Source organism: Acartia tonsa, chromosome 6, assembly GCF_053477335.1.
Source record: "Acartia tonsa isolate MP-2025a chromosome 6, ASM5347733v1, whole genome shotgun sequence".
Taxonomy (NCBI): Eukaryota; Metazoa; Arthropoda; class Copepoda; order Calanoida; family Acartiidae; genus Acartia; species Acartia tonsa.
Window position 1 is genome coordinate 46,855,575 of NC_137265.1, and position 13,531 is coordinate 46,869,105.

The 13,531-nt window shown below is 32.6% G+C and overlaps 2 protein-coding genes across 3 annotated transcripts in view; both read right to left on the reverse strand.

Annotated features, from left to right (window-relative positions):
• Positions 1–730: 730 nt before the first annotated feature.
• LOC145323132 (uncharacterized) lies at positions 731–8,944 on the reverse strand. The gene is made up of 13 exons (XM_080165520.1): positions 8,872–8,944; positions 8,383–8,402; positions 7,873–7,890; positions 7,411–7,463; positions 6,653–6,691; positions 5,783–5,867; positions 3,569–3,637; positions 3,237–3,366; positions 3,066–3,149; positions 2,661–2,728; positions 2,024–2,074; positions 1,479–1,586; positions 731–854 (listed from the first exon to the last, which is right to left on the reverse strand). The coding sequence occupies exons 1-13, from the start codon at positions 8,941–8,943 to the stop codon at positions 776–778; spliced, it is 876 nt and encodes a 291-aa protein (XP_080021646.1). The 5' UTR covers position 8,944; the 3' UTR covers positions 731–775.
• A 2,075-nt stretch (positions 8,945–11,019) lies between these two features.
• The window catches only part of LOC145322809 (uncharacterized), a 6,238-nt gene continuing 3,726 nt past the window's right edge, over positions 11,020–13,531 (reverse strand). The window contains exons 4-6 of one of the 2 annotated variants that reach the window (XM_080165085.1): positions 12,531–12,633; positions 11,608–11,662; positions 11,020–11,332 (exon numbers count right to left, since the gene is read on the reverse strand). In XM_080165085.1, the coding sequence (XP_080021211.1) occupies positions 11,249–11,332; positions 11,608–11,662; positions 12,531–12,633 (242 nt within the window). In that variant the 3' untranslated portion in view covers positions 11,020–11,248. The remainder of the gene's footprint in view (positions 11,333–11,607; positions 11,663–12,530; positions 12,634–13,531) is intronic. The other variant, XM_080165086.1, reaches the window with a different exon arrangement.

The window sequence follows — 13,531 nt, forward strand, 5'->3', positions numbered from 1 at the left end:
ACATGGCTAGAAACTGATTTCATAAAATAATGATAATTTTTGGACAATTATGTCCAGCAAATCAAGGATATAGTAGGGAGGGGTTAAAGATTTGATTACCTCCCTCGAAAAAAAGGATGCGGTGCCATAGGCATAAATTTTTGTAGGGGTATTTAAAAATTTGTTGATAGGGAAATAGCGAGCAAAACTTTATTTTTGACACATTGAAAGATAAATTTCTATTATAGGCACTAGTTTAATTTACATTGCAGTATCCCCTCCTTGTTTTTTTAAAAGGGAAGCTATTCTATAATTAGGGTCGGTCCGTACGTCCGTAACGGATAGCTTTATCGTTAATTTAGGCATGTTAGAATTGTCCTATTGTTTTCAAACTTTTCATGGTGATTCCTGTACAAGTTAGGTACGAGTTAGAAAGCGTAGCAACTCTATAATCATTACCAGAATGTCCGTACGTTCATTTTAAACATGTTACTTTTTTACATTTTTAACAACAAATTTGTATGTGACCTAACTATCCGATTGGTCTGATTTTTGGTATACTGATTCCTGGGACAACAAAGTACAATATTATAAGCGAAGCAACTGTATAATCAAGTCCTAAAAATGTAAGCATGTCCATAAACATTATCCTGTATCAAGCAGTTTTTCAACAAATTTACTTACAATTTTGCTTTGACTCTTTTACATTTACATTCTGATTATTCAGTTCTGACACAATATAAGTGTTCATGTCCACTTGTCCTACCGTTTTAGAGCTTCGCTTTCATGAATGTTGTCATCCTTGTTTTTGTATTTTTACCTTATCCCATGGAATTGTTTTCAGAACTTGAAATTCATATCCTTCAATATCTAAACTAAAATAATAAATATTATACATCAGAAAAAGTAGAATAATGTTGGAGTGTATGGCCGTTTGTCTGTTTTCATGTCTGTATATCTGTTCATGAACCTGTCCGTCAGTCTATCTGTCTAGATAACAATCTGTGACGTATTTTTATGCGTCTATCCCTTCCGTCTCTTTGCCCGTCATTTTAACTGTTTGATCGTCTTTCTTTCCTTTTCTTATTCTGTTTGTCCGTCTGTCGTCTGCCTGTCCGTGATTTTATCTGTCTCTTTGACCGCCTTTTTGTCTGTCTGTCAGTCTGTCCGTCTGCTATTTCACAACTTTTTAGATTCATCATTTATAATCATCTTGAATTTTTGCAGCATATTGGATATCAAACAACCAACTCTTCAAGTGCACAGTATTTGTCTTTGAGACTTTCCTTTATTTAATAACTTTTGACTTTGGGTTACCTATTAGAGTAAAGCTTCAGATGGAGAAAGGGTTAAATAACTGAATCTCCCCATTGCATCAACCTTGTGCAACCTTTCTATTGGGTCATTAAAAATCAACCAATGGTGTCGCTTATATTAACACAGCCAAATAGCAGAAAATAATTTAGAAGCAGACGACTATATATAAATCTGTTGATTACCTAAAATAATTGACAGTTGGATTTCCACACGCCAATAGCAAGCTGTACAGAGGTATACACTGATTGGGAACAATTCCGTGCTTATCATCCAGACCTTTGGTTGATAAACTAAAACAAAAACAATTCAAGTACCTCAACAGTAATGATACTAATCTAAATGAAATTTCTTAAACAAAGGCAAAAAACTAAGTAATGAAGCTTATTGAAAACGTTCTTGCAAAAATGTCAAAGAAACATTGAAGATCTTTTTAAAGACAAGTAAATCATTAAAAATGTACAATCGCCTAGGCCCCTAGCACTAAGGGGCCCTGTATTTGAGGGAGTGAGAGAAAGAAGAAAATAGCCTGAAATATTCCTAAGACTTGAATCTAAAAACGGAATAGCCCGAAAAACATCCATTGATCAATGTAAAGATTTCATAAAATGGAAAACACAATCGGCTCTATAGTTAAGCTTCAGACAAAAAACCTTACTACTTTATATAATAGGATTGCTGCGCTACTAATTGCACAAAAGTATTGTAATGAATGTAATCAGAAACTCACTTGTAAAGTATAATGGAAGGATGCTTCTTTGTAGACAAACATACATTTGAACTAAAAAAATTAAACTTTATTTTCGTTTTTTAATAAAACCCAATTTTTAAAAATTATTAATCACACCTAACTTAAACTAAACTTGGGTTTTAAAAGAGTACAACAATTAGGAGGTTGTATCGTGAATATAAAGTGAATTTTATGGTAGCATTGAATCTAAAATTTCACAAAAATTTGTTTTAGTGAATTGAAATATAAATTTATTACAATCAAATTACTGGCAATAAATGTTTTATTTAATTACTCTCAAATAATTACATACATTTATGACTCTATTGTGACTACAGATTGTTGTTGCAAAAGTGATCTGTAATTCACATTGATAATTCAATTTAAATTAGCGTTGGGCCGGATATCTGGCAAATGCCGGATATCCGGCAAATTACCAGAAATATGGCCAAATATCTGGCATTAGAAATCAGCCGGTTAACCGGCACTTGGCCGGATATTGAAAATGTCCGGATATTTGGCCCAACCATAATTTAAATCATATTGCATAATTAAGTTCATTGAGATTGAATTTTTGACTCTTTAAGACATCACCCAATTAACATAATAAAATCAAAAAATGATTTTCAAAGTCTACCTATATGCTTTTCTATTCTTTTTCACACCAAGATCATATGTAAGAGAATATGGCTCAACCAACAGACCCTAAAATTTTTAAGTGTAATAATTGACAAATTTTACAGTTAAGTTGCTTTTTAACAAGAACATATGTCATCAAAACTAGCTCAGCATTTTAAATATGTCAAATCAGGTATAAAACAATTTAAAAGATTGTTAATACCCTAAATGCAGATGAATGTACTAAAAAAGGAATATATTTATTATTTCTATCATTTGCATTTTCGGGTATTTAATTATCCAGATTGTATAGATTTTTTTGCTGTTTATAATGATGTACTAACATAACATGTATAACATGTACACTCAGATGTGTATCAGAATTCTAAGTTTTATGTGTATTAGAATTAATTTAGGTGCTTACCTTCCAGTTATGTTCCAATTCAAAATATAGAGAAGTGCTCCCAGACTCAAAATCTTCAGCTCCTGCCTCAATAAAAAAAACCATCTGAAAGAAAACAAGTTAAACTCTGGTGCTGTTAATGTATCCACATAAGAATTCAGTGTTGTCTAATTAATATATAGTGAGGACTACATGAAACCTTTTTTCTGAAAAAGTTTGAGGATAAACACCTTGAAATTGAATATTATACTTACTTTTTATTCTTCCCTTAAATATCTTTTCATCAACTCTTCTTGTAGAATTTTTGTAAAGTAAAGCATTTCTAGAAAGTTATGAATCAATTGCATAAAAAATAATCTCAACCTTAAACTTTGCTTTCATCAAAAAATAAATGTATGAAAAAAACATGTCATGATCAAACATCATTGAAAAAATAATTATTTTTTGATTCAGCAAATTTATATGTATAAACAATTTTCTTGTTACCCAACTTTGATTCAAAGAAGGTGTGATTGATTTGTTACCTTTTATATTCTTGGACAGGAGTTGCTAAATTATAACTCTCATTGGAAGGTTGCTGTAAAAGAGATTCTCTAAAAATATATTACTGTAGTTTAAATAGAAATAGAACAATAGATTGTTATACATAATAACTATGTACACTAGAGGGAGAAATGGTAAAATGGGTGTGAGGAGTTAAGCTACTATGTGTACCTTATTGTCTGTAGAGTGTGATGAGTGAACCTACTATGTGTAGTCTATTGTCTGCATGGGTGGGAGGAGTGAAGCCACTATGTGTACCGTATTGTTTGAATGGGTGTGAGCAGTGAAGCTACTATGTGTACTCTATTGTATGAATGGGTGTCATGAGTGAAGCTACTATGTGTACTCTATAGTCTGCATGGGTGGAAGGAGTGAAGCCACTGTGTGTACCATATTGTTTGAATGGGTGTGAGGAGTTAACCCTCTATGTGTACTCTATTGTCTGCATGGGTGTAAGGAGTGAAGCTACTATGTATACTCTATTGTCTGTATGGGTGGGAGAAGTGAAGCCACTGTGTGTACCGTATTGTCTGTAGAGTGTGAGGAGTGAAGCCACTATGTGTACTCTATTGTCTCCATGGGTGTGAGGAGTGAAGCTACTATGTGTACTCTATTGTCTAATGGGTGTCATGAGTGAAGCTACTATGTGTATCTTATTATCTGTAGAGTGTGAGGAGTGAACCTACTATGTATACTCTATTGTCTGCATGGGTGTGAGGAGTGAAGCCATTATGTGTAATCTATTGTATGAATGGGCCTGAGGAGGGAAGCTACTATGTGTACCTTATTGTATAATTGGTGTCCTGAGTGAAGCTACCATGTGGTACCTTATTATCTGTAGAGTGTGAAGAGTAAAGCTACTATGTGTACCTTATTGTCTGTAGAGTGTGAGGAGTGAACCTACTATGTGTACTCTATTGTCTGCATGGGTGTGAGGAGTGAAGCCACTTTGTGTACTCTATTGTATGAATGGGTGTCATGAGTAAAGCTACTATGTGTTCCTTATTATCTGTAGAGTGTGAGGAGTGAACCTACTATGTGTATCTTATTGTCTGTAGAGTGTGAGGAGTGAACCTACTATGTGTACTCTATTGTCTAATGGGTGTCATGAGTGAAGCTACTTTGTGTACCTTATTGTCTGTAGAGTGTGAGGAGTGAACCTACAATGTATACTCTATTGTCTGCATGGGTGTGAGGAGTGAAGCCACTATGTGTACTCTACTGTATAAATGGGCATGAGAAGGGAAGCTACTATGTGTACTCTATTGTCTTATAGGTGTCATGAGTGAAGCTACTATGTGTACCTTATTATCTGTAGAGTGTGAGGAGTGAACCTACTATGTTACTATGTGTACTCTATTGTCTACATAGGTGTGAGTAGTGAAGGCTCTATGTGTACTCTATTAAAGGACGCCTGCAAAAAATAACACGCCTTAACTGCTGAAAGACTGCCACAAGAAGACCCAATACCCCAAATTTAAAGCCTTCAGCTTCAATAACAAAAAAGTTCTAGGCATTTCAAAATAGCATTTTATGTACAATGGAATTTTTGAAAGATTTTCAATGCTCATAAAAGAAAAAACAATATTAAATTACGTCGCCTAGACACAAAATTATAACCTTATCTTTGTCAGAAACTTAGATTGCCTGTAACTGATTACATTTTTACAATAAAAACACCACATTTCATAGTCAAAATCTATGAAAAAAATTCGATTTAAATTGCATTTTTAAACGAAAATCATAGCGGAAATAAAGGGGTAAACTAATACAAGCTTAGCTGTGATTGGTTGTTAAGCTGATTCAGCCTTCTGATTGGCTACAGTACATTCGGTACAACGCAAGTAAAACTTAATTTTTTTTAATGATTTTGACTATAAAAATGGGTTTTTTTATTGTAAAAATATAATTAGTTACTGGAAACCTAAATTTATGACAAAAATAAGCTTATAATTTTGTTTCTAGGCCACGTAGTTTAATTTCAAAGTTTTCAACATGAGCATTGCAATTCTTTCAAAATTTTCATTGTACATAAAATGTCATTTTAAAATGCCTAGAACTTTTTTGTTATAGAAGCTGAAGGCTTCAAATTTTGGGTATTTGGTCTACTTGTGGCAGTCTTTCAGCAGTTAAAGCGTGGTATTTCTTGCAGGCTTCCTTTAAATGGGTGTGAGGAGTGAAGCTACTATGTGTACCTTATTGTTTGAATAAGCTGAGGAGAATCATCTTTGAGACAAGATAGAAATTGGCAGGTTTTTGATCTGATAATCAACTTATCCTCTAAAAAACAAAATTCGAAACAGCCTATATTGCCTATACAAAAATGACGTCATACAATACACAAATGACCAATGATAGGCTTGTATACATTTTACCATTGGTCAATATAAATGTATACTGCCTTATCATTGGTCATTTGTATTCTATAACAGTTAGGGAGTTGAATCCATTTTTATAGAAGCAGAAATATAATCTATGATTATGGTTTGGACCCTCTAAAACTATAATCTACCCTTCCACGTTCCCCTCTCTTGGTGAAGATATCTTCAACGCCGATACGATTTTTGAAATATAAGATTCCACTTTTGTCTCTCTTGTTGAAGATATCTTCACCAAGAGAGGCAAAAGTGGAATCTTAAATTTCAAAAATCGTATCGGCGTTGAAGATATCTTCACCAAGAGAGGGGAAAGTGGAATCTTACATTTCAAAAATCGTATCGGCGTTGAAGATATCTTCACCAAGAGAAGGGAAAGTAGAATCTTACATTTCAAAAATCGTATCGGCGTTGAAGATATCTTCACCAAGAGAGGGGAAAGTGGAAAGGTAGATTACAGTTTTAGAGGGTCCAAACCATAATCATAGATTATATTTCTGCTTCTATAAAAATGGATTCAACTCCCTAACTGTATAACGTCATTTTTTATTGGCACTATTCGGTGCTTCACAGAATTCTGCAAATTTAGGATGTTTTTCAATTTGTCTAATTAACATAACAATGTATATAATAATTTAAGACAATAACATTGATAGAAAAGTATTTTCCAAAATTCGAACTAATGTTTACCTTTATCCCCATTTACAGCTGTTATATTGAATTTCGCATCTAAAGTAAAAATTCCATAAACATTTTAAGAATAATTAACGAAGTGTTTGTGTTAACCAAATCCATCTAAAGCTAAACTGATTTTTCAAGATTAATATTATTAACTTTTATTTTAGTGAGGGGGGGGGGGTATTCGAATCAAGTGGATAGGAACCGGTTTTTATCCATACGAATAAACTATGTATAGCACCGTATTATATCCAGTTTTCTACGAATATAAAAATGTACGATAATAAGATTAAAACCAGTTTTTTAGCCGGTGCCTTCGGCACCTCGGGGCTAAAAAACTGGTTTTAATCTAATAAGTGTACATTCTATATCCGCGGAAAGCGGTTTATAATACGATGAAAGAAATAACTATTAAAGGATTGACACTCTTATAAGCGTGTGGTAAGGGGATGTCAACAACCTTCTTAAATTTTAGATTAAATTTTTCAATCACTCTATAAATCCTGTGCTCGAACCCTTACACTCATCTTTGACCCTTCCCCTTATCCTAATAAGTAGTAAGGTTTTTTGTGTGAAACAATTTTAGGTTTTTCTCACATAGGTTCAGTGATGGTTTTAGGCTATTTGATTTTCAGATTCAAGTCTTGGGATAGATTTATGCTAATTTTCTAGCCCATCTTTGTCCATTTTAATACAGAGCCCTTATATGCTAAGGACCTAGCCGCTAGTTTATAATACTTTATTATAGAGAACAAAATATAGCAAATTACCTGAAAAATCCAAGTTTTGGATTGGAAATTCATCATTATCAGTTTTCCATATTCTAGCAATAAACAAGAGTGCAATACAATGAAGTTAATTGTCTATCAATCTTGATCAAGTCTAGCTATCCTTTGATGTCTGTAATACTGCTATTTCTCTCTCTCTCTCTCTCTCTCTCTCTCTCTCTCTCTCTCTCTCTCTCTCTCTCTCTCTCTCTCTCTCTCTCTCTCTATCTCTATCTCTCTTTCTCTCCCACACTTTATCTCTATCTATCTATCTATCTATCTATCTATCTATCTATCTATCTATCTATCTATCTATCTATCTATCTATCTATCTATCTATCTATCTATCTATCTATCTATCTATCTATCTATCTATCTATCTATCTATCTATCTATCTATCTATCTATCTATCTATCTATCTATCTATCTATCTATCTATCTATCTATCTAATAAATTTGTTTACCTGGGTAGCCCAACATTTCTACATCAACAAATATTTCATTTACCATTTAAAAATCAGGGAGGAAGATGATATTGAACAGTAAATTACAAAAGTGCCCAAAGTTTTATATACTAGTATTATCCAAACTTGTCAACCAATAATTTTAACATTCGTATGCATTAATTTTGTTTTTGATCAATGAGTATGTACATCAATTTATATTCCATTGCATTGTCTTATCCCTTTAGATCCTTAGATAAACCATATTTTGTCAGAAACCGTCAAAGGGTACAAAAATTTAGTTTTAATATATCTTTAATCAAGTCCTAAAAACGTAAGTATGTCCTTAAACATTATCCTGTATTTAAGCAGTTTTTCAACAAATTTACTTACAATTTGGATTCGACATTTTTACATTTATGTTCTGATTTTTCATTTCTGACACTCTACAAATGTTAATGTTTCAGAGCTTCGCTTTTATGGATGTTGTCATCCTTGTTTTTAATATAGCAGATAATTTGATATTTGTTCCTTATTGATGAAGAACATTCCTAAAATTATAATAGTTATTATTCGCATCGTATTATAGACAGTTTCCGTTTAAATTAAAGTGAAAAATCATACGATTAAAACCATTTTTGTTAGCCGCGAGAGGCCGAAGGCTAGGGATAACAAAACTGGTATTGATTTAATAATATTTGTAGAAAATTGTCTGTAATTCGATGCTTAGAACCGGTTGTAATCCAGTGGGTATTAATTGGTTTTGAAGCCATACTGGAAAAAGTATTATTTGTGATTGATATAATGAAGAATGAATATTTTAAAAAATTAGTTTCATATTACTTTCTAAATCTGTTTATATGAAGGCTAAGATCTAGGTAACCGCTGAGTTTGTGCTTCTATAGGAATATGCCTGCTGGTCCTGTGGTGGTTTTAATTTGGGCACAAAAAAATATTGTTTGGATGATCTTATGGACATACCCTAGCTAAAGAGTAGCTGCGCTACGAAAAAAAGTGTACCTCGTTATAATTTACTTGCAATATGGAAACATTAATTTTGGAAAGTAAAAATAAGACAGATAGTAACCACATTATTTCTGCAATTCAAATAGATTTATAAGGATTTATAGATAGATTGACAAATAGGTATACTTTTGATTTAATATGACGTATCAAAGACTTCCAAGGGGGGGAGGTGTTAATCCCCCTCCTAACAATTTTACCACAACTTTGAAATAAATATATAAAAACAAAGATAGATAAATAGATAAAAACAGGATGGCTGAATGTTTAGCAAAATATCTCGCTAAATTCTAAACCAGTATGGTTCTCCTTTAACCTCATCAAACAATTAAACTTTTTTATCTCTTCACTTTTTCTTTTTAAAACTAAAATTATAAATAAAAGGTCGAATCCTCCCCCCCCCCCCATCCCCATTCAGCAAAGTGCTTCTAAATACAAATAAATAGTTAGTGAGAAATTGATCAATAAATCTATATAAATAGAAAATATATGAAAAGACAGCCAAGGAGAAATATATTAAATGAAATTAACAGAAATTGTGGAAAGTGGAATATCCTTTCTATGCAGCCATTTTTAATCCTGGTTCTAATAAATACTAAATGTGTCTTCTTGAAAAAGTTGCAATATCATCTGTTTAAGAACTGATTTAGAGCCATACTGCAAAATCATGTATTGTATCATATTATAGAAAGTTTTCTGCAAACAATAAATTAAAATCAAAATATTAATACCAGTTTTGTTAGCCAGGGCCTTCGGCTCCTCTGGGCTATCAAAACTGAAAATAATCAGAATTTTTTTTTCATTTTGCTATCCCCGGAAAGATGTCTGTAATACGATGCGATAAGCTCTAAATGTATCCACAGAAAAAAAAATCATTTTTAAAGACTGTAGCTGCTCAATTTTTTTTTTTTTTTACAAGTATTATTGCATAAAATATCCTAAAATATTTTGAAAAAATCATCTAAATAATTTGTAAAAATAGATTTAATTTTTAAATCTTTCTGAAGATTGTGTTGAGCATGAAACTTCAAGTTAACGCTGTACTAATTTGAAGTTGTTTTGCTAATAAATATTTCTTTTTTTAATGTTATCTATATACAATACATGACAAATAACTTGGTGAACACTTTCTTTCCACGCACATATTTTCTTGAAATTTAAGTTCACTTGTGCAAGGCTTCATGCAAAATGAAAACTCTCTCTTTATTTATGTGTCAGCTTTTTTTTGCAAGTCATCTCTTTTCGCAAGTTTTCTCTTCTCACAATTCATTTCAACCAGCTTACTTTTAGACAAAGGATCCTGTCTTTATTTTAAAGTAACAGGATGTACGTCTGTCTGTGTTTATCTAACCACTAGACCTATATGGTTATAACAATTTTTTTTGGTGGGGGGGGGGGGGGGGCGGGGATTACCCACGAGAAGTCTGCACTTGAAAAAAATGACCACTACTACAAAATTTATTTCTCTTTTTCTTTAGATTTAAATAAAGGGCCAAATAAGGGGTCTTATAAGTAACAGGATGTCTATGTCTGTTGCTAAAGATCTCGCTAATCGCTTGTCTGATATAGTTCTCCGTTACATTGTTGCTTTTTATAGATTTAAAGGAAGGTTTATAGCTATTTTGAGGGTTAGTACGTCCACCCTCCCAAGATAAATATTCCATAGAAACATCTAACCCCAAAAAGATAATTAACGTTATAATTAAAGTTAACTTTATAAATAGGTGGTCGCAGCACCAGAGGAACTTATTTTTTTTAAAATTACCTTTTGGGGCGAAGCCCCTAGAGGCTAAGGGCGAAGCCGATACTGTAATCTATAGTGATATATAAATTAAGATGTTATTCCCCTTATCCATAGCTGAGTAAATCTATGAAACTGTTATGTACAATTATGACTTTTTAAAATATGTTAAGTGACTTTGCAATACCACTACCATTCGGCCTCTGTGTTAGAAGGGGAAAAAATAGCCTAAAACAATCCCTAGACGTCGAGTTAGCAATGCGTTTATGATCCGGACAAACAAAAACTACTTTGTATATAATGCTAGCGGCTACGTCCCTAGAGGCCTCAATTAAACGAAAGAAGAGAGTATACCCTTTAGATTTAAAACGAAAAAGAAAAAAAAGTGATTAGCGAGATCCTGCGGTACACTCAGACAGAAAGCCATCCTATTACTTTTTATATATTTAAATGTATATATATATATAAATGTTATTGCTTCTGACAAATTAACCTTGTAATTTATACCTTATAGGCGTTTTCAAATCCATATATAATTTTGGTATTTTTTTCTGAACATTAACAATTATACTAGTTAAATATATTTGAAAACTTAGAGAAAAAAGACCTTAATATAAAAAGCCTTTTATTTGTTTATATAATCAGAAATAAGACAATGGCGACTATGATTGTTAGATTTATTTTCTGTAATCCAGCTCCGTTGCAAAAATCCGCAACCTACAAAAAAAATCATGTGATTTTAATTTCTATAAAGACGATACATCTGGGTTGAGTCCCGTATGGACTGAATTCCGTGGGTTGAATCCCGTGTGGGCTGAATACCGTTGGGTTGAATCCCGCTGGGCTGAATTCCGTGGGTTGAATCCCATGTGGACTGAATTCCAATGGAACCGGAGTAATATACTTTGTAAACTAATGTTTTCTCGTATGGAAGGATATACGCACATGCTTTAGTTATAGAGTAGGTACACAACCCTAGACGTGTAACTAACCTCACAAATACACGTATATTCATCCAAAGGCTCTTTATGCTGTCTCACTGTTTTACTAAACATTTAAGTTCTGATATATATAAAGAATCTTTTTTTACAGTTAATTCGGTCTTTATGCAGGGAGTAAGGGAGGGGACAATGGATCGAATATTCAATTTTTAGGAGTCTTAGACTTTGGGTACTTGCTTAAAGGGAATGTGCACGAATACAGCAGATTCTGACTGACTTTGGGTACTTGCGCATCAATGCCCCGATAACTAGCTGAGCTAGTTTTGAATATGCAGACAGAAAAATTTGTTATTAATGGCTGGTTTTAACAAATATTTTTTCCCAAGAAAATGTCATTTTATGTAAAGAAACTCTACTGTGATATTTATGTATTAAATAATCTAAGAACCGCTTGAATTTACATGTCAGTTATAAATATATGAGAAGGGTTGAGGTAGTTCTAAACAAGATTTTTCTAGTGATTAATTACAGAATGTTTACTACATAGTGATGTGTTGATAATTTAATTTTCAAGTAAATGATTTTTTTCTTAGAACTAATTTTGTTCTAAATTAGGCTACCATGATCCCTTTATAATTTTGGTAAAATTTTCTTGATAAATCTGGTTTTCATTGCTTTTCAGCAAACCCTTTTAAATTGAATTAATTGCCCATTGTCCCCTCCCTTACTCCCTGGTCTGTATGTCCAAAAGAGATAGCTCAGTAGGAGGGAACATTGGACTGTAAATGATATTGGTACCCAAAGTTATGTAAATATTTATCTTATTCAAAAGTTTGGGTACTTTTATTAACTCTTGATTGGCTGGTTCATTGACTAAAAGTGTCCTAACGTTTCAACCAATATTTGTTTCTACAATAGATAATAGACCAACAGGCAGACAAACATCCTGTATCTTTTTCATCAGGATTACTTACAGGTGAAAATCTTGTATCCATCGTTTAAAAAAAGGTTTCACACAACCTCTTCTAATTTCCCTGAACAATTTGCCATTCGTTCCATTTAAGTCAAATTCTCTTCCTAGATTTAAAAATAAACAAGGATGACAACATCCATAAAAGCGAAGCTCTGAAACGGTGAGCCAAACGAACTGAATAAGATTCAGAACTGAATAAACGAATATAACTGAATCAAAGTCGAAACAAAAATGTTAATAAAATTGTTGAAAAACTGATTAAATACAGGATAATGTTTAAGAACATACTTACATTTTTAGGACATGATTATAGAGATGCTTCGCTTATAACATTGCACTTTGTTGTCCGAGGAATCAGTATTCCAAAAATAAAATCAATCGGATAATTATATCACATAAAAAAATTGTTATAGAGTTATAGAGTAGCTGCGCTACTAATGATATTACTATAATCTTGTGAAAGACACCCCTGGTTCCATCTGTTCTAGTTGTATCTAGTTATAGAGTAGCTGCGCTACTAATGATATTACTGTAATCTTGTGAAAGACATCCTTGGTTCCATCTGTTCTAGTTGTATCTAGTTATAGAGTAGCTGCGCTACTAATGGTATTACTGTAATCTTGTGAAAGACATCCTTGGTTGTATCTGTTCTAGTTGTATCTAGTTATAGAGTAGCTGCGCTACTAATGATATTACTGTAATCTTGTGAAAGACATCCTTGGTTGTATCTGTTCTAGTTGTATCTAGTTATAGAGTAGCTACGCTACTAATGATATTACTATAATCTTGTGAAAGACATCCTTGGTTGTATCTGTTCTAGTTGTATCTAGTTATAGAGTAGCTGCGCTACTAATGATATTACTGTAATCTTGTGAAAGACATCCTTGGTTCTATCTGTTCAAGTTGTATCTAGTTATAGAGTAGCTGCGCTACTTATAGTATTACTATAATCTTGTAAAAGACATCCTTGGTTGTATCTGTTCTAGTTGTATCTAGTTATAG